Source organism: Leptidea sinapis, chromosome Z (genome assembly GCF_905404315.1).
Source record: "Leptidea sinapis chromosome Z, ilLepSina1.1, whole genome shotgun sequence".
Taxonomy (NCBI): domain Eukaryota; kingdom Metazoa; phylum Arthropoda; class Insecta; order Lepidoptera; family Pieridae; genus Leptidea; species Leptidea sinapis.
Genome location: NC_066312.1, coordinates 14847958 through 14870035, shown reverse-complemented (window position 1 = coordinate 14870035; position 22078 = coordinate 14847958). Strand labels below are relative to the sequence as shown.

The following is a 22078-nucleotide window of genomic DNA, read 5'->3' as shown; positions in this document are numbered from 1 at the left end:
TCGACTTGTAACGCCATCTATGCGTAGGAAGACAAAAATTCTAACATTTTTTATCAGCTAACAATTCTCAAATGTGTTAAGTGCCAATTTGGAAAATTAATTTCTATAGAAATAATGCTTATAAACATGAATATAAGCATTATTTTTACAGCCGTCCGTATCTGAAATTAATAACAATTTATATTGCTGAGAAATAAGAATAATTTTACAAGACTACATTATTGTAGATTTGTCGGTAATTCTTGACATGAGATCAGAGTTGTGTTAAGATGGCGTGTCTTATTTATAGTGTATAGATACTACATTCAGTTGTTAATTATAAACTTCTCCTTTTAACCTGTGATATACCAATACGGCCCGCGCGCCCGCATAAGCCAATTGCTGAGCTGTTTTGGCGCCAAACCCGGCGCCGGCCGCTTGAAACGTGATACTATTGATTATTATGATTGTTAACAAAAAACGTGATTTATGATAGATTCGTTCTGCGAATAACGCCGCTCTTTCAGAGTTTTACGAGAAATTGTGACTATTTTGCTAAACGCGTCACAAGTAAAAATATTGTAATTGGCTTCTTTGTATTATTTTTACTATAGTGGACATGATATAATATGATCTGATCCGCTGCCAAGTAAAGCTAAATAAATACTAATATATTTTGGCTTCAAAAGCGTTGCGCTTTTTAGTGTCCTAGATCCAAGAACAATTAATAATACACCCGGTAAAAATTATCTGTGGTGTTTTTGTCTAGGGATAGGTAGATATTGGCAGTTTATTGACGGCTGTCCTACAGATTGTGGTTATTTAATAGAATATTCCAACGACAATTAAATTTAATTTTTAACTTTGTTTTTGATCATCTACCTATATTAATTAATCTTATAAAATGCCTAATGAGTACAATTACAGAGGGTATGTTATATTACTGTAGTTGTACTGTACTCTAGGCGGTGTAGGTATGTGCCGCACTATTCGTATCTTTAATATCTTGCCATAAAATATATCCTATGTCAGTCTACGTCCATACTCAATTTAATCAAAAGAGGTTAGGTAATCTACCTAGCCGATAATATATTTATAATATTGGTTAAGCCACTTGTACAATTATATATTCTTTGGTTTAGCTATAATTACATTTAACATACAAACCGCTAGTCCTAACGGCCTTACAAATAAACTTGGTATAAAGTTATAAAGGAGAATAAACCAAGAATATGAAAATCTTTACCAATAGACATTTTGCTTATATAGATTGGTTTATTTCGTTTCCCGCGTTTATTTGCAAGGCTGCTTGACATTCTGAAAACTTCAAAATAATCATTGCATTGACAAGGTTGTCAGCGATACATAAAACATTTTTATATTCTCAGGTATAACTGCAGCAGCTCGAATTGTCGGGGACCAAGTGCACTGTAAACGGCTGGATCACTTGGCGTTGCGTAGAGACGTCGCTTCATTGTGTGTCTTCTACCGCATTTATCACGGGAAGTGTTCCGAAGAGCTGTTTAACCTTATTCCTGCCGCCGAATTCCACCTTCGCACGACACGCCACAAGTTCGGATATCATCCTCACCATCTGGATGTGTCGCGGTCCTCCACAGTGCGGTTTACAAGAACCTTTCTTCCACGTACTACAAAGCTGTGGAATGAACTTCCTTGTGCGGTGTTTCCGGGACGATACGACATGGGTACCTTCAAAAAAAGCGCGTACAAGGTGTACGCCTTAAAGGCCGGCAACGCTCCTGTGATTCCTCTGGTGTTGCAAGTGATTGTGGGCGGCGGTGATCACTTAACAACAGGTGACCCGTACGCTCGTTTGTCCTCCTATTCCATAAAAAAAAACTTTATACCAAGTTAATTTGTACCGCAATATATTTATTACTTATATTATGTGGTTTTATTTGACTTGTCATATACACAGTGGTTAGGTATTTATTATACTTTCTCGAAAGCCGTATCACTTAAATATATTGCAACACTTTTTAGGTCCACTAAGTTTCTATTCTTAGCTAATATGGGACCAATAGGGTCGTTTAATGAGTCACAATAAGAAGAAGTTATATAATAGTGTTATATGCTACTTACCACATTAAAAGGTACTTTAGCACCGTCAGCGACACCTTGCATTTCATTGATGTAGAAAGGATACTTTTTTTTCATGTTGGCAAGAGTTATCTCGTACGCATTTCTCCCAGCATCCGTTTTGTATTCCTTTTCGAAGTCCCGAAGATTTGCATAAGTATCAATGAAATCTTTTATTAAAGAGGAAAACGTTCTTCCCTGAAATACACGAAATGTTTTTAAATCCAATACATACAATATCATACTACATTTTGTCTCAGCACTACTGATAGAAATTACAACGAAAACAATCTTCAGATACTTAATGTAAAAACAATATTCCTTACAAACTAAACATATAAAACGATGTCTGTTTAAGATGATAATATTAAAGAAGTGAAGACTTCGGAGCGGACATACTTTAGACAGCCTAGTGTGATGGTCTCATCTGTCTCCACATTAAATACAAAATAAAGTGCTCACCGCACCCAAAGGATTCACTTAAGATAATGCAATGTGAAGGAACTATTTATTCCAACGTTTTTCTCAATGTCTCTTCTTAATATATTTAGAGTATACAAGTCTTGTCTCTTTGGTATTCAAATTTCAAATACGGATCTGTATACCATGGCAGATTAGTCGGGACTCTACAAAACATACCACAAAGGGAAGACAAAATATTGGGAAACTGCCTAGAAATGCGTTCTATATCATTAATTAACGCCTTAAGCCTTTACATAATAGTTAATATTGTAGATATATTTATAGTTATTCTCTTTTAAAGTAAAACTTTTATTACATTGTCTCAAACTGTTTCGTCTGTGTGTCGCATGTCGCGTGACGGTCAGGCGGCGCCTTTAGTTCTCTTATTGGATGCGATTGCGTTCGGGTGGAAGAGTAGGTTCGATCCCCCACACACTCGATAAAGTTTTTTTTATTTTATGAAAATTTATAGCATAATATATAAACTTGTGTTTTTTTAAAGTGAAACTTTTATTACATCGTCTCAAACTTTTTCGTTTGTGTGTTGCATGTCGCGTGACGTTCGGGCGGCGCCTATAGCTCACAGCAGCTGACCGTGTAATGTATAGACTATTACTTATTTGTGCCAGTGGTCCACGCTATTTTGTTTATTTTTATTATTTCCCACTATCATTCCAATTTTCCAAGCATAAAATTATGATTTATAAAGCGATTTTTATACCCTTAATGGAATATTATTCCAAAAAATATTAGTTAAATGTCTATAATGTGAAAAAAACTTTCATTTTTACCGTGGTTTCATTAAACCATACAATAATTTTTATTTCTATGCATCGTGGTTTCATAAAAACACACAATTGCTTTTTTTTTGTCACATGTTTTCGTTTTATAAAATCACACTATGCAATATTTTAATAATGCTCAACTATAATATATAACTATCTACATATTATTCTTGTCTTGAATTCGTAATCACTAAAGTGATAGATAATTTTATCTGCAACAACATACACAAGTCAAGATACAAACTCACATGATAATAATTATTATAGAAATTAAAATATAGAGACGTGTAATATCATAACATTGAATCTAAAATAAGAACTGCTCTGCATAATGTAGTGATTTATATTTTCTTAGGCTTATCAAAGTCCTATCACAGGTTTTAGTGATAATCTATAACAAAAATAATATAAGTCTTTATATATTTACAAAAACAAAACATAATAAATACTACGATAGGGTACAAACACCAGTTGAACCAAATAAAACTCAATTAAATCTCGATTTCTCGTAATTACTGGTACCCATAATCGAGCCGGAAACCTGTGCAAAGTAGCCTCCCACTAGTAACTGCCCTAAGTCTTGAGCCTGGGGTTTCCCTATATTTTTTACGCTCTGCGGAAGCACATGGCAAATTGAATTATTAATCATTCATGGCAGGCAAATCCAGGTTGCTAAGATTATATTATGACTATGTAAAAACGTCACATAAAAAAAACAACAACAAATATCATCAAAACCAGTCAGATACTAATAAAGCAGCCACAGAGATTTCATTACGAGTTATTAGTTATTACATACTATACCCGAAAAGACTTTGCCTGACCTATTATCAGATATGTATACCTAAGAATAGCACTACTTAAAAATGGACTAATATATAATATCTTAAACTGAAGATCCTATATCCTCTTTGGTGAATCCATATATTGATAAGCAAAGAAAGTTTTATCGATGAGGAAAAAGTCGGTTGTGATGTTTTCAATTTTGCTCTCTGTTTGGCCTAGATAAATATTGACGGATTCACTCTGATTGTTAACACCTTTGTTCTCAATATTTATGTATATATTTTTCAATAATAAAACTTAAAGTTTCAATTAAATAATTTATTACATTGAATCATTGATAGAATCTACATTGATCACATATGGTAATAATAGCTAGTACTTCCTACGAGGGTGAAATTTGTATTGATGAGACAAAATCGAGGGCCTCAGAACATGCGAGTAGCGGAATCGCATTTCCTCCTAAGTGACCCATGGTGCTTTGTACACTAATACCTACCTACACAAAATAGCAATTGTTAAACTTTAACGGCGCCGTATATGAAACTGCTTTCAACAGCCTTTGTATTATGAACTATGCCCTAGAACGCTTGAGTGCTTCTTATTCTATTGTGTGAGCACGACAATTTTTTTTTCTGCATTAACGATATTAACATCTGTAATAATCTGTAAATCTTATTATGTATCTTTCGTACTACAGGGGCTGCTATACATATGGTGATTTCCCATCCAAAGGTGTGTTAATTACCTATTTTATTGAGCATGTCCACAAGTTATTTCAAGGGTACTAATAATTTAACAATTAAATCAACAATGTGTATTGCATCTGTGGTTGAGGCTTCAGTAAAGATGGTAAATTAAAAAGATGATAATAAGATTCCCTTCGTTATGAAATTTCACTTGGGAACTGGTAATTTTTTGTATACGCTCTTCGAAGTTTGGTAGCATTTGGATTGTCGTTGAAACAGCCTTTTGATCTCATCAGAAAATCACTTGATATAAATACAGAAAAACAATGATCTTGGCTAACTTTATTTATCGGCAAAAACCTTATCTTTTCCGTAATAATCAAATCATAACCCATATTAATAGCACTTTAAAGGCATAAAAAATCCAGTAGAACCAGTTATGTGACTAGACTATGCGATTAATTAATTACCATTCAATGTTTTAAATTTGACATAAATATTCATCACATCCGTCAGAAAATGTGCAAAATTTTTGAATATTAGCAGCATACCAATATAGTTTTTTTAAATCCATAAATAAACACAACGGCTATTTAAGATATCGAAGGTGTCAACAATCATGATAATGACTAATGACGATCTTATATTTTTTGAAGTGGAAACCTTCTTTAGCGGCATTGAGCACTTTTCTTGTGGTGCTTTTAAGGTACCTATATCGTATCGTCCCGAAAACACCGCAAAGGAAGCTAATTCCCCAGCTTTATTGTATGTGGAAGAAAGTTCCTTGAAAACCGCGCTGTGGAAGACCGCCACAGCCAGTGTCGTGCGAAGGCGGAATTCAGAGGCAGGAATCAGATCAAACAGGTCTTTGGAACACTCCCCGTGATATTAGAATATCTTTGCAAAAATATTGTGCACCTGCTGTCGATCTACTTAGTAATTGTGTAGCTTTCCTTACTTAAATTTTTTGTTTGTTGTAACAAACATGTGCTTGTTCAATGCAAAAGTTTGATTGTACTGCCATCCATATCCACTAATATGTTATAATCACACAGTGAAACATTTATACCGAGCAGAGTGATTGTATGGGAAGCAAGCCAAAAAGCAGCCCTCACAACAATAATGTGTACAAAAAAATGCAAGGCAAATTATTGCAGACAGTAACAATATATCGCTTAAAAGTCTATTGTATCTTAAGCTATACGCGACGAATTTGTTCATTGTCATCTCAGGATTATGTTAATATTTTATAAGTTTTTAATATTTTACTTCTTAAAGGGCAATAACAAAATTAACTTTTAAATAGTATTACACTTGAGTATTTGGGAACTTTTTGATTATGAGCTTTTGAAATATTCACAAACTAGGGCTGGCGTAATCTTGCCCTAGATTTTGATTTCTATGAAAAGTATTATATTATTATTTTAGAATATAGACTTTCTATGAGCTGTTTTATTCTTACTTAACTTACCACATCATATCCGACTTCATAGTGAGACCCTCTGAGATATATAACAGGCACGGCTCGGCGTCTGCCAATTTGTTCACACGTTCCTCCTGAAATTAATTATATTATTCACGTGAAAATTACTATCAACTAAAATACATAAAAGACTCTCTACAACTTTTAAATATTAGTGACGTATTTCGTTAAACTTTAAAATATTAGAAAAGGATTCAAATGAAAGCGGTCATCATCCATTAAAAAAATACCTCGAGGGCAATCCACCATAAAGACAATTCTGAAAAACACTTTTTTAAAGGGTTAAATGGCGTGTAATTGTAACTGTATTTTTACATGAGATTTAACGTAAATGTTACATTTTTATTATTATTTTAGTTAACCCGATGTTTCGTGGACCTTTCCCGAGCACGTTTTCACGGGTCCCCCAAAGTCTAATGTAAAACACAGTTAGAATTACACGCGTTTTAATCCTTTACTTTTTTTTTTTAAATGTATAACAGTTAATCAAAGAACATACTTTCAGGGTTTGATATAATATAAGGGTTTCCTGGAACCCAATAGTTAAAATGGGAATGAAATTACCAACTATAACTGTAGGGTTGACAGTTTTGATTAGTACATATGTAATCTGTGTATTATTCATAAACGATAGAGTGCATAAAATATATTTTGTTAATAAAACAGAACATTTAAATCTGACGGTTAATACTTTTCATCCAATAAACGATTAAGGAAAGGAAGAAAAGTTCACTCCCAAATCGGGTGATAGACTTATAGATGAGTCCTTATGATCCAGGCGTAATGATACAAAAAAATTCAGCCCTTAATAATCTGGTGTGAGGCATTTTTGATTAGCATTGACGATGTATTGATCATAAAGAATAATTATAATAATAATTCATTGACACACTATTACACAAATTATCTTGCCTAGGTATAGCCTGTACTATGGGTACAAGACAACGATATATTTAGCACAATTAGCTTACTTAAACATACATAAATACAAAAAACATCCATGACTCGGAAGCAAATATATATATTCATCATATAAATGATTGCACCTACCGAGATTCGAACCCGAGACCTCTAGCTTGGTAGTACAATGTACAATTTGTACGAATAACAGAGATATATATATATATATATAATGAATGAAATGGTCCTCAAAAAAGTCCGAGTGGCGTTCTATATACGTATACAGTAACGTATACAGATAACATTAAAAAAACATTCAAATTAACACCTTATTTCGTGGCAGTGTAGTTCAAAGTTTATTGTATACGCTCATTAGAAGATTGGACGCGAACACGAGGCAAGAACATTTTGTTTTAGCAATTGAAATGTAATTATTTAGCAAAATGATTAAAAACATCAAGTTAGTTACACAGTTTTGTTAATTTTTGGGTGAACTTACCTATTTATATTAAATACGACACTCTTTTCTTTTTAAGTTTAGATATGCTGTTGTTTGGACAGTTTTTCATTGAGTCGAAACACAACTGAAGATAATAATCTGCCTAATAGACGCGTAGGCAGAGTTTACCTTTACACAATTTTTGTCCATGCTTGTAAGTCTAATTGTTTTGTACTGTAACTGTACTGTCTAAGTATTAATATAAAAAATCAGCAATACCTATTTTTTATGTTGTGTAAGGTATGGTTATTTTTTTATTATATCTTTAATATAGATCACGCTAGATACTACAATTAAGTATATTTTTATCACTTGTTCTATGCCACAAGGCGTTAGCTATTACCACGCTAAGTATGTCATATTAAAACGAGTACAATAGCAGAAGCTACTTACTAACAACATCGTAGGATCTTCTATTGTGTTTGAATCCTGAGCTTTTCTATAGAGTATCGTCTAACATACACCGCGTCAAGTCTAACGTAGCGCTTAAATAAAGGCGGGTATTCATTTTTACGTATTATTAGGTTTCGAATCCCGGTAGGTGCAAGCATTTATATGATGAATATGGATGTTTGTTTCCGAGTCATGAATGTTTAAATGTATTTATGTATGTTTAAGTAAGTATATTGTATTAAATATATCATTATCTTGTAACCCATAACACAGGCTTTATATGCTTAACTTGGGGCAAGATAATTTGTGTAGAAAGTGTGTTAATATTATTATTATTATCGTCATAATATGTATCTAAATAAATATTAAATTAAACAACAACGAGTAAATATCGTTGAACGACAGACAATGCTAGAATATATGATATGAAATATTTACTTATTATAAAAAACATAGTGTGTTCACTTCCACAACTTGGTTGTACATAGAAGAAGAAATCCTTGAAAACCACATTGTGGAGGAACGCCACAAAACCAGAGGGTGGGGATGATTTTCTAATTTGTGGCGTGTCACGCGATGATGGAATTCGGCGACAGGAATAATATCAAACAGCTCTTCAGAACACTCGCCGTGATAAATGCGGTAGAACACACACAATTAAGTTACATCTCTACGCAACGACAAGTGATCTAGTCGTTCAGAGAGCACTGAATCCCAGATAATGCGAGGAATCAGATACTGCGTTGCACGCAGTCAAATGGTTCAAGTTGATATTGTGGTGGGCTAGACCAAAGATGGCAGCAAGTAGACATATCTGGCCGGACCTGCGCTTTGTAGAGCACTAGACAGTATGCTGACTTGAAGTATTGCCGTGCTCTATGTATGACGCCCAGCTTCTTCGTAGCTAATTTGGCTTTGCCTTCCAGATGACCGCAGAATTGGCAATCGCTCGAGATTTTGAGAGCCAAGTGTCATTTGCCCAGTAATTTCACTAGCTACGGCGCCCTTCAGACCAAAACACAGTAATGTTTAGAACGTACTGCTTCACGGCAGAAATAGGCACCGTTGTGTTACCTACCCATAATCTAGCCGGCATCCTGTGCAAAGGAGCCTCCCACATGAAAGGGGATTAGTCAATCTATAAAGCACAAATTTATAAAGCTTAATATAGAAGGAAGCTTTGGCAAAGGTCGAAGTAGGGGAAAATTTCACGATCAGGTATGGAATGTTTAGAAAGAAACCAATTCAAGAGTATCAAGAACAATTTAGAACACGTATGAAGGGCATGACACTAGTGGAAGTAGCTCAAGTATCTCAGGATAAAGGGGTAAATGGAAGTCTGTAATTTCCGCATACACTTTGCTACATAGTCATGATTGTTTGTTTGTATTTAATCCATGTGAATGTTTGTAATGTTGTATCAATTTAGTTTAAAATCTAGAAAATTCTATTTTATTTATGTTGTTCGGACCTATTACGTAACTTTATAAAATAACATCAGACGAAGTTAAAATAACATCAGTGAAATTACTGGGCAAATAGGGACGAGTGCATTTATAGTGCCGCTCAGGATTCTTGAAAAACTCAAAAATTCTGATCGGCACTTTAAATGCACTCGTCCCTTTGAGACATAAGATGTTAAATCTCATTTACCCAGTAATTTCACTATCTACGGCGCCCTTCAGACCGAAACACAGTAATGTTTACACATTGCTTCACGGCAGAAATAGTCGCCTTTGTGGTACCCATAATCTAGCCGGCTTCCTGTGTATAGGAGCCTCCGACTGGTAAATCTATTAACTGGTAATCTGTTAACACAATTTCGATTCAATAGTCATATTCCTAATAAGTTAATTCTACCTGACTGAGATTATAAATGGCCGCTCTTTGGTAATAAAAAATACTTTAATTATTTAATATCTCGGACAATAAAGCCATTTCGGATTTTTATGTAATAATTTATGTAATAATTTATGTAATAATTTATGTAATAATTCTAATAAGATTGTTATTAATAATTTCAATACCTTTGATTCTAACCTTCCACAATTTTATTACCTATTGCTATAAGGCTTACATTGTATTGTGGATAATAAGAAATTATGAATATGTAGATGGTTAAAAGTATTCTGTATATTGGCTTTTAATTTGGAACCTTCAAATTGTTTGAAATGAACACTGGAAGTATTTTAAGTTGCAAAGTTAGAATTAATTAAACCCATTAAGTTTTCAATAAAATCGTATATTTATTTAGCACTTTTAGCCTTCAATCGTTTGAAACGTCCTTCTCTCTTTGATACTTGCATAATATTATACCCGAGTACGACCAGTAGTGCTAAGCATTATCTTTATTAGCATAATTAAGGATAAAATCATTAATAAACTCTTTAGTAGATCTTGAAAACTTGCATTATGATCAAAGGATTTGAGTACCCATTAAACTCAGATCAACTAAATACAAGTCTTTAAAAGTTTAAGATTCTTAAATATCGTTAAGTATCAGTGTTATTTAACATTATTTAATATTTTTGCTCAAAGAATTTAATATTTGTGTATATAAAATAACCCGTTCAATTCACTTACTAATTTAAAAAAATATATTAAAAGATTTTATAATTATTATTGATCAAGTACAACATAATTCTTAATAAATATTTTTTTTATGTGGTGAACTTAAAAGGCGATTTTGAAAAAACAACTCATAAGTGACAATTTTAGTTATTTTATTGTTTTGTTTAATGTGTTATTGTTTATGTAAAAATAATTATCTAGGGGCGGATTTTAATGAGTTAGATGCATATGACGGCTGACTCACCATTACGTCCTCTCATGTCAAGACCAAGGTAATTTAAACAGCTGTTAACTAACAAACACGACTGTGTCCTGCGACAAATGCGCGACATGTACTGCCTTTACTGGTTTTGTTCACAGTATAATGAAGTTGAAATGGTATCTAACTGCGACCATGACCTTGGAATTTTATGAACTCCTTCCTCCGTCTTTTTGTTTTTGATAATTAAATATTCATTGTTTAAATTTGTAAATGCATTTATATTTGTTACAAATTAATGTTAATTTTTGCAAGAATAAGTCTTCGTCTTGTTGCCGGACGATTGGTATGTTTTCTGGAACGCGGTCTTTAATTATGTTTAACACTGATTTATAAGGCCAAAGGAAAGTACTTCCGACTGTCTAGCCAGAGATAATGAGCCAAACGAACGCAAAATTTCAGATATTACTAGTCAGCGTCAGTCGGAAATAGACGGAGAGACTTGCTCGGTAAGCACAGTTGTTTTTTCGTATCATTAACCTCCTATTGATAAAGTTTTCATATCTACCGCGCAGTCTCAACCACATGTAGAACAAGCAAATTACCTACCGTATCTTAATGTATCATCAGCGCATAGCAGTAATGAAATAACTTGAGTGATGAAGCTACGCTACGATTGCCATCCGAGGATTAATAAAGTATTTAATTCCTTAATAAGTGTAATTGGTGTACAATTACACTTTAAAGTGAAACGCAAGGTGACAGTTTTTCCGTGGACAAACACTGCATTTAATAGATAATCGTCCTGCTATATTACATTATAACTGATATTTATAACGTCAAAGAACTAGTAAGAACTTTTCTCTCCTTTGTGACAATAACAATTTCTTAGTATCAAAGGCACCTATATCATATTTTCTCGCAAACAGCGCGGAATAAAGTTTAGTCCCTAATATTGTTGCGGATAAGAGCAAGCTTCTTGAAAACTGAAGTATGTACTTGCACAGTATATTGCAGAATCTGGCTTACTGAATTGTTGTAAATAATTTTCTTCAACTCCAATTTTATCTTGATGGATCTCTTGATTGTTTATATTTATAAACCTTTGGGACTTTAAGAAAAAGGTATTAAGTCCACTATACCTATGCATCTTTTCCCCATTGACCTTATATCAGACTCTTAGAACATTCTTCTTCGGCCGCTCGCTGTTGAGGATCGTTACTCCGTAGAGTTTCAAGAGCACGCCTCCATCTGTTACGGTCAGTGGCCTAGTGCAGTGCTACGTTGACAGGGATATTCAGATGTTCGGATATGTAATCCGACCATCTCTTCGGTCTCCCGCTGTTTTACCCTCTACCTTCCCCGTCACCATGAGGCTTTCTAAACTATCTTCGCTTCTGCGAGTAATGTGCCTGAAATATTTCAGGATTCTTTGTAAGCAGACATGAGACTACCGCTAATATATTTGTATCCTGAACATAGTCCCAATATATTCGTAATGCAAACAATTTGAATGCTCAATGGTTAGGTAAGGATCATAACATATCGTCCTGGCCTTTTGCCTGTAAGCATTTACCACTTTCTCTGCGTCTATAGGGTATTAAGTTCAATGTTGTTCCCTGTTCCTTACTCTTTTCTTGCTGATAAAAATAATATTTGCCACTTTATTTAATATATTCATAAAATGACTAAATAGGCTATAATACACTACAATAAGAAGTATGGCAGCCAGTGATTGACAACTTAGATCATTTATAAATATAGATAGACTGTGACAGTTGTGAAAACGTAAAATAAAATTGAGGTTGACAGTAAGCCTCTATTTTGAGCAATGCACGCACACTAACACAAAGTGATAAAGAAATCGCGAGTGTAAGAAGTAGCTTGTCACTCGCACTAAAATAATAAACCTGGCCTGTTTTCATTGGTTGTCTTGCAGCAAGAGGTTGAATCTAAACGTATAAATTATCTAAGTCAATTATTCATTGTTAAAAACAAGAATAATTGACTTATGTAATTTATTTTTTATTTATTTACGTATAACTTATCTAAGCTGGAATAGAACAGGGCTTATCACCTCATTCTTATTTGATGATATCTATAAGTCATGAGTCAACTCCTTTCTCCACGTTTAATTAAAAATTCGTTCGAATGTGCCAATAAATTAAACGATTTTATACATTCAAGTAAATTGTTTAAATTAAATACTTTTTAAAAGATAAAGAAAAAAAAGACACTGTAAATTTAGCTCATATTTCTACGTAAGGTTTTTTTTTATTACAAAAGTTACACTTTTATTATTATTTATTCCGTCTCACGTTTCATTACCTTTGCAGGCTCATATTTTCAGTTGAACTGAGCTTGGCAGGAGTCAAAATAGTTATCATAGTTGTTTTTGTGTAACACTCGTGTTACGACCATTCCCAATATTCAGTCTATCTCCGGTTGTGGCCTACTTGAGATTAAAAATCGTAACTATGGTTGACTTTTCTGTCCCATTAAACTTATCGACGGTAACTCATCTTATCCGTACACGCTGTCTGTCAATGGGGCGACGTATAGCTTACCAGGCATAGAAGTTTGTATGGAAATCGCAGCAGTGAACTGGCGATAAGAATGACTTATCGGGTATATTAGGACAGCTTCAGATTATTGACAGCTAATTACTGACAGTAAAAGGTAGCAATTTATCTCTATCTGTAGATAGTATATTGGGAACGGCCGTTAATCAACTATTGAGATTTATACAGTTAATAAAATACACATTAAAATAATAATTATTATGGATACCTCGACGAGCTAACAAGTCTCACTTTATCGTTTCTTTATGGTTATTAATCTTGCTGTTATATTAGATGCAATTATTGAAAGTAGTTATCAGAGATTTCTATAGTAATAGTTCATTAATGTTGATTGTTATTCATTAGAATGTAGAAGGTTGTTCTCCATTCCAAACTCATTAAATTAATTAGAGAAAAATCTTTAATAAATTATCATAAAGAATTGTACTTTACTCAAAGAGATTTTAACAGATAACATTGGAAGATAATTTCTTAGTCACTCGTGCTTTATACAACAGACAGCTCTTTTTTGATAATTTTGACTGTTTACAGAACCCAATGACTTTTATACCACTGGGCTGGCGGCTGTCAAAGTGCTTTTGTGCCTGTTTGATATTCGCCATTTTGGCGCTGTTGGCCATGTAGCGAGAGTCTGCGGTACTAAAACTACTGATGATAACCTCAACATCGATAGACGGTGGGAAATAATTTACAAAAAAAATGTGTACTTTATTACGTTGATTCTTGAAGTATAAATAACACGGAAAACGAACGAAATTAATTCAAAATGCAAAAATACTTCAGAGTATTCTTTATTCCTTCGCAGTCATTTGTATTATACGTCAAAAATTGTTAAGTTAAATAGACGCTAGCGAGTGGCGCTTCAAATAGGCACAAAAAATGTGCCGTCAAACATATGGAACAGCCTGTCCAGTGGTATTTATACAGGTCAGTGACAGAACCGCAAACTACCGCAGTCCTTGCCTTTTTGATAACTGATAAATACATTCTAATTGCTTTGATACTAGAGCTTTCTTGAGGTGTTAATATAAAAATATGCCAATTACCACTGAATGTACTTAAATCACTGTAACTTACTATTTTCGATTGTTAGATCGAAACCAATATCGTCACTGAATATATTTTTAATTTGCCCATTTCAAAATTTGACTCAAACAAACATACTTAGACTTAGAATGTACTAGGCTGTAGAATAGACTACTAAAATTCGGTTACAGTTACAATTTTATATATTTATTTCTTTATATTGACACACTTTTACACAAATTATCTTGCCCCAAACTAGGCATAGCCTATACTGTGGATACAAGACAACGATATATTTAATACAATATACTTACTTAAGCGTACATAAATACATATCAACATCAATGACTGGAAACCAAACCTTCATATTCAACATATAAATGATGCACCTACCGGGATTCGAACCAGGGACTTCTAGCTCAGTAGGCAGGTTCACTAACCACTGGGCTATAGGGGTCGTCTTTACAAAAAACAATTGATTTGCTTCCCTTTTCTTAGTTTCTGTGTCTCCGTTAGTTCTCATCTCTATATTGTAAATAAGACTTAAGACTTTGTATCTTTTTACAAAATATTTAGAACTGAGAAACTTTTTATGTACTTTATATGAGTTTGTAGCTAAACTTATCCTAATATATTCTATTGTAATACTTAATTACTTTTTGTAGGTCTATTTACCAATCGGCAAAGGCTTCCTCCAACCTTTTCCATTCCTGTCTATCTTGGGTACTCTATTCCACGTTACTCCTGTTACTTGTCTTATATTATCATCCCACCTTTTCTATGGTCTGCGCCTTCTTTTTCCCTTGTCTAGAGTACCATCGTCTCATAATTTAGCTCTATTTCTCTTGGCCACTTATCATGTGCCCTGCCCGTTTCCATTTGAGTTTTCTGATTTTCAATGTTATGTCAATGATCTTCGTCTTTTTCTAATGACATGGTTTTTTATTCTCTCTGACCTTTTCTCATTAAGCATACTTTCCATTGCATGCTGGCAGGTTTCCAGTTTTCTCGTTGTACTTTGTGTTAAAGCCCATGTTTGGCTGCCATACAAATCTGAGAGATGTCATGAAAGACAAAACTCTGCACATTAATGTACAGAAAAAACTATTTAACATCTGCATACTACCTGTTTTAATGTATGGTATGAAAATCTTAGTAATAAATGTAAATTAGAGTGAGAATAACCATACCTACTTCCAGTATTATCAGTGTTAGGGAGAAAGCGGACGCATATATTGCACGATATTCATAAGATTTAATTAACAAAAATGTAAACTTTTAACATTTATTCAAATTGGAAAATTATTTTGATATGGAACTGTAATAAACTAAACACTGGAATTTATAATTGACTTTAGTTGTTTCACTTCCACGACAAAATACACTGTTTCCATTTAATGAAATTTTGCATGTTTCAATACAAATATGACTTAATTATAAGGCAGCATATATACTATTTAAGTAAATATGAACATACAAAACAGTTCTGTGGATTCGCATTTATTCTTCTATATATAAAATTGGAGTGTCTGTTTATGATATTGAAATGACCGTTTTATACTACACGTTTATATATATAAATATATATATATATATATATATACGGTACATACACCAAAATAATAATATTTTTTACAATTTTTGTCTGTCTGTCTGTTTTTTCCAGCTAATCTCTGAAATGACTGGACTGATTTTGACGGGACTTTTATTGGCAGGTAGCTGATGTAAGAAGGAGTAATTTACGCTACGTTTATTTTAGATTATTTTTTTTATTTTAGAAAAATAAAGTAATGTTACAATGTCCAAGAAACGGTCTAACTCTAAAAATAATTTATATGGCAAGACAACGTTTGCCGGGTCAGCTAGTATTATACACATATACAAAATTAGAGTTTCTGTTTGTAATATTTAAATAACCGTTTTTTCTACATGTATATGAATATATATACGGTACATACACCAAAAAAGCATTTTTTACAATTTTTGTCTGTCTGTCTGTTTGTTCCGGCTAATCTCTGAAATGGCTGAACCGATTTTGATGGGACTTTTATTGGCAGGTAGTTAATTTTAGAATAATAGATGATTTTAGAAAAATAGGGTCAGCTATTTAATAATAAATTTTGTATTTATTCTTATTAAGCATAAATGCGGTCTTGATCTAATATAATAAAAAAAACTAGAGTCTTCCCTCTCAAAATTTTTATGAATTTATCATTTGAATCCATTACCTGACTTTATTACATAGAAGATAAAGATCTTATTTGAATAGCACTTGAGCGAAAACTAATTATCAAAAAACACCTTTCATATCCGTGTCCAATACAGCATAACTGGTTTCCTTCATAAGAGACTAAATTGATTAAACCAAAACAGGCGGAACATAATATAATGTTTATAATTACATTATTTTTGTAAATTAATGTATTATTAATTAACTTCATTTGCAATATTCAATGTTAAGTTATTTATAATTTGTAGTAGCTAGTACTTGTGAGTATCTAGGTCTTGAGATTGACTTTGAAACAAAGTGCATAATGCAATTTATTTACTATTCTTTCGTTGTATATGCTCTACCCATTCTAATTATCTCATTAAAACTACGACATTGGTTTTAACGAGCCAGCGTATTGCTTGTAGTCACTATTAATTTTAATAAAACACTATAATTAGGGTTAGGTTATGGATATATTGAATAAGTTTAACTAGTTAGATATAAATTATTTTATTGATAATTTATATCAAACAACAAATTAGTAAATTTTATTCTTAATACATAAGTATCCATTCCTACGCTGTGTAGATACATTATATTTTACTAGCTGACCCGGCAAACGTTGTTTTGCCATATAAATTACAATTCACGCGATAGTTTTATAAATAATAAATAGCCTATGTGTTATTCTGGTGTGTAAGCTATATTATTGTAAAGTTTCATCAAAATACAATCAGTAGTTTTTGCGTTATAGAAGTTCAAACATACATACAGACATACAAACTTTCACATTTATAATATTAATAGGATAATAGGATTTGTCAATAATTTTATGGTTCATGAGCTGGCGCCTAATGAAGATTTTTTATGGAAAACTTTTGATACCTTCAGTAACAATATTCCAACTATCAAAAGAATCGAATTTTTTTAAGTATAGTGCATTTTCTCGTTGTTAAAGTAGCATTCTATAGATTAAAGAATTTACAATATAAGTTTAATACTTTTGTGGATATCCAATACAAAAATAAAAAAAAGCCTATTGAGTTTCTTGAGCCCATTCTTCTCAGGTCTGAGGTACGTTATTTTGAATGGGTGGTAGTATATAAAATATTTGAATTTGAATACAAGAATCTGTTCTGTTCTTTTTGTCTGTGTTTTCCGTACATCGATGAAATGATTGGAAAAATATTGACTTTATACAAATGATTTAAGTTTTCTTTAGTGTTAATTCCACCAATATTTGTTGTTAAAACAATTCGACACGTGTTTCGCCTCTACACTACGACTTTAATTGATGAAGTGCTAATATATATTTTTTATAGATATGTTTATATATTTGTTTGTGATATTGTATTAATAATCTTACATTCTTTCATTCTTACTTAATATTTGATTATAATCAATCACATGAAAATGTTAACGAAAACATATAGAAAATAAATGGGAGATTTTAAGCTAGGGCATGAACAGAATATCTAGCTGATATTAAAAATAATAAAGCTAATATTTTCCTACTTATAACATAACTTATATTGAATAAGCAATAATTTTATAAAATATTTAATTCTTTCTCATCATAATTGAGGTCGCCTATAGGTAATTCAAAGTTCAAAGTATTCAAAACAAAATATTAATGATGTCGTTAGTAGAGAAAAGCCACATTCCATTATGTGATGGAAAGAAAGCTCAACATCATAGACATCATTATTCTATATTCGTTTGTGGAATGTGAAATTTGATACTGTCTTGTAAACGAATAATTAAACACGTTTTTGATAACATCAAGTTATGTATAAAAATTTATATATCACCAAAGGGAAAACGTGAGTCAGGTCGCGTACATAACTATATTTTATTTAGGAAATAAGACTTAAGCGTGAATAGTGTGCCATTTATTACATATGTTTTATAATAATGTATATGTTTTTAAATTGAATTGTATTACATTATTGTACTTTATTCATATATTATTGTCATTTTAACTGGGTGCATACCTTTTAATAAAAATATTATTATTATATTATATGTCTTTATCATTTATATTTATAGTAAGCGGGAACCCGAGATCTCGGCGCATTATTTCAATTGTATTGTGAACCTAATGAATCTAATGAAATGTGATTCTAATGAAACAATGAAAACACCTAATCTTTACGCGCCTAGACGTTGGAGGCACGTGTTACCAACAAGACTAAACCTGTGACTAAAACTAAAATAAATTAAATATCGTCGTAGTTGCCTAATATCTATCAATAACTAGCTGACCCAACAAACTTTGTATTGCCATATATAGTGATAAGAAAAAATCAATAATTAAATTAAAGTTTGTTTTTACCTCCTGAGAAAGCTAGAAAGACATAAATATTATTATTAAAATTAGTTATTCATTTTAAACTATTATTTCAATTTGATTTACGAACGACGGGGGACACATCAAAGGAAAAACGAAATTGTTGTTTTTATTTAATTCTAAGCATTTTAAACCTTCTCTGGATCTCCACAAATAATTCAAGACCAAAATTAGCCAAATAGGTCCAGCCGTTCTCGAGTTTTAGCGAGGCTAACGAACAGCAATTCATTTTATATATATATATAGTAGTACACACAAATAGTTTATATGATTATATCATGATAATTAATTATTAATGAAATTATAGGTTTGCAGTAAATAAAGTGTGAAACGTAAATATTGTTCTGTAAATTAGCAAATTTCTTGAAAAATCAACAATTAAAATAAAGTTTGATATCGCAACTGTCTTTTAAAGATATCTATCGATATAACTATCAACATCATACAGTTGCGTCAACAGACTATAATTTCCGTCCGAAATATAATCTGGAATATTCTCAAGTTATGCTTCAAGAAGTTTTCGGAACCCCTTAACTTTGTTTTGTAACTATAGTTGTTTAACTATATACTTACCATAGAGTAGTCGTGGTGGCCGATTTAGTCTTCATTGATTCTATTCTACATCACCAAATGATACTTTATTTTTTATGCCAACATGATTCTTTAAATTTTGTCACAAACGGCTCACCGCCTGTTGACCCCTGCTCTGAGGCTGGGGCTTAGCAGGAAATTTCTCGCTTGAATTAACTGTAGCTTGGTAAAGGTTTCCTTACAGCTTTCCAAAAGTTTCTCTATGTTCATATCCTGGCTTTCAGCTACAGTCTTCCTCCCTTCTTCACACTTCCATAACCAATCCATCTCCTAACAAGCTCCGATCACTGTTCACTTCCTTACGATTTGCTTGTCTTAATAAGGATTAAATACGGGTACCATCGCGATTTGCGAGTTTCCCACAACAGTCCTGGCGGGGATCCATATCGTGTCCGATTATAGCGCATGATCTCAAGGTATGCGATATCGGATTTAAGGTAATGTCTCTCAAACACAGCATTTATCCAAATTTTCGGTCTCTTATTGGAATTGCTTCAATAGACCATGTTTCACGTCAATGGTACACTGATGATTTCGAAGAAAATCCAACTGGATGTTGCAGTCATCTGTTATATCCGCGATTATCACTTTTTGCCAGTACAATGTATCCCCGATTTTTATGGCCACGATAATCTCTCCCTGGTTCGGTATGCACAGCGGTAGCGGTTGTAGCGATGGCGCACCATTTATACTTCCAAACGCATGTGTCACCAATCCCTTCAAGCGGGTATGATCATTCAATCGTACGGCTGCTCTAACTTCGGCATCCCGTATTCCATTAATAAACACCTGGTGTAACATTTCTTCTATTGCAGCTGGTCACAACTGATATGCTTTACGCACTAGCTTTTCAGCTTCCAAGGACCACTGCTGCAGAGTTCCTTGCACTCCAACGCGTCAAGGAGGTCCATTTAGTTCACTTCCTCCTTCCCAGCGCCGAGGGCTTCCAATAAGGAGAGTGCTTCGTCACGCAGAGCTAATGTGAGGGGAGAGTGCGCTTTTTGGTCACTCCAACCATTGGCTCTTCTGAACTTCTCTAATTGCAGCTTGAAGGCAGCCCAGGAAGACTTGCCGTCGTAGGGGGGTACTTTAAAACTTCTGGGCGATGTAGCTCCTCCTGTGTTGGCTGAAGGACGCCGACGTTCCTGAGTTGATGAATGATTATTTCTATCTTTCCCATCTTCCGTCGAAAATTTTCTTCAACTTCCATCTTCTATTCCACAGTGTTATTCTGGGTGATCTCCTTTTCCACAGCGTCTATACGGGCCGAGTTCTTCTCCACCACGGATTTATAAATTTTTATGAATTTCGCTTTTTCTGTCAGCGCTCTTGTTCTTACTGTCAGCGTGCTTGTTCTTGCATCATGTCGGCCATATGTTGCATGAGCGTGCTGATGTCTACCGCAGTAGTATGCGGTACCGACACGGTCGCACTGCCTGGAGAGCCGGATGCCTCCTGTGACTTCTCCTATGCCGCCGCAACTGCTCCCGCTTGCATGATCACTCTCTTCTCGTTCCTTAGCACCAATTACGTCTTTCCAATGTTAGTGTCACTGTTAATCTATTTTATCACAAAGGCTACTTAGCAAACTATTATATTATGCTACTGTTAAGTATTGAGGTAACTACCATATATATAATATTTGTCGTATCACCCCCTATTCAATAATATTTCTCTTTAATTATATTTTAATAATAGTAAGATGAAGATAGGTTGGCTTCGCAGACATCATAAATAGTCTAAATCAGTGTCAATTCAAATTCAATAGAGCACGACAACATCCAGCCAGATATGGAGTTTGCTCTGCTTTTTGGTCCGGTCTGGTAGATCAGTATGTACCTGTATCAGCTCCGAGCATCAGCACGTTATGCAAAAGTGCTCAAATTGTTGAGTACTATGTGAATAGCTCAATAGCTTGGCGTTGCATAGAAGCGTCGCTGCTTGGTGTTCTTCTTATATCACAGTGCGTTCCAAAAAGGTAATTGACCTCTTTCCTGCCACAAAATTTCACAGTTGCCACTTTAGTTTCGCAATCATTTGGGCTGTCAGTGACTTTACTACGGATCTCCTCATTGAAAAGAAACTACGAGCATTGCCATACACATATATTATAATAAGATTTTAAGGAGCTTCTCTTATGCAGCCCATCTGTGTTGGATATGACGAGTGTCCTCTTTCGCGAAAATTAGACCTGCCTAACTGGATCTTTTGTCCAAGGTAGATGTAAAAAACGCGTACACCTATATAAAATACCAGCAATCGGTGTTTTCTCTGTTTTAAACAGAGTATGGGCGGCGGTTATCACCTTCAAGTGACCGTACGCTTATTTGTCCTGATATTCCATAAAAATAACAGTAATCAATTCTTATTCATACAGATACTTAATATGAGACGTAGATTAAATTACTGTCTCATAAATGTTGAGGCAAAATGCTGAAGGCTCTAGAAAGGTTCTACATGTTATTGATTTCGTA

The 22078-nt window shown here is 33.4% G+C and overlaps 1 protein-coding gene across 3 annotated transcripts in view; it reads right to left on the bottom strand.

The window, feature by feature from the left end:
* The window catches only part of LOC126978819 (uncharacterized), a 56204-nt gene that overhangs the window by 13763 nt on the left and 20363 nt on the right, over nucleotides 1-22078 (bottom strand). For 2 of the 3 annotated variants that reach the window (XM_050827904.1, XM_050827902.1), the window contains exons 2-3: nucleotides 6270-6355; nucleotides 2083-2277 (exon numbers count right to left, since the gene is read on the bottom strand). In XM_050827904.1, the coding sequence (XP_050683861.1) occupies nucleotides 2083-2277; nucleotides 6270-6355 (281 nt within the window). Of the gene's footprint in view, nucleotides 1-2082; nucleotides 2278-6269; nucleotides 6356-10888; nucleotides 10999-22078 lie in introns of those variants that run through there. The other variant, XM_050827901.1, reaches the window with a different exon arrangement.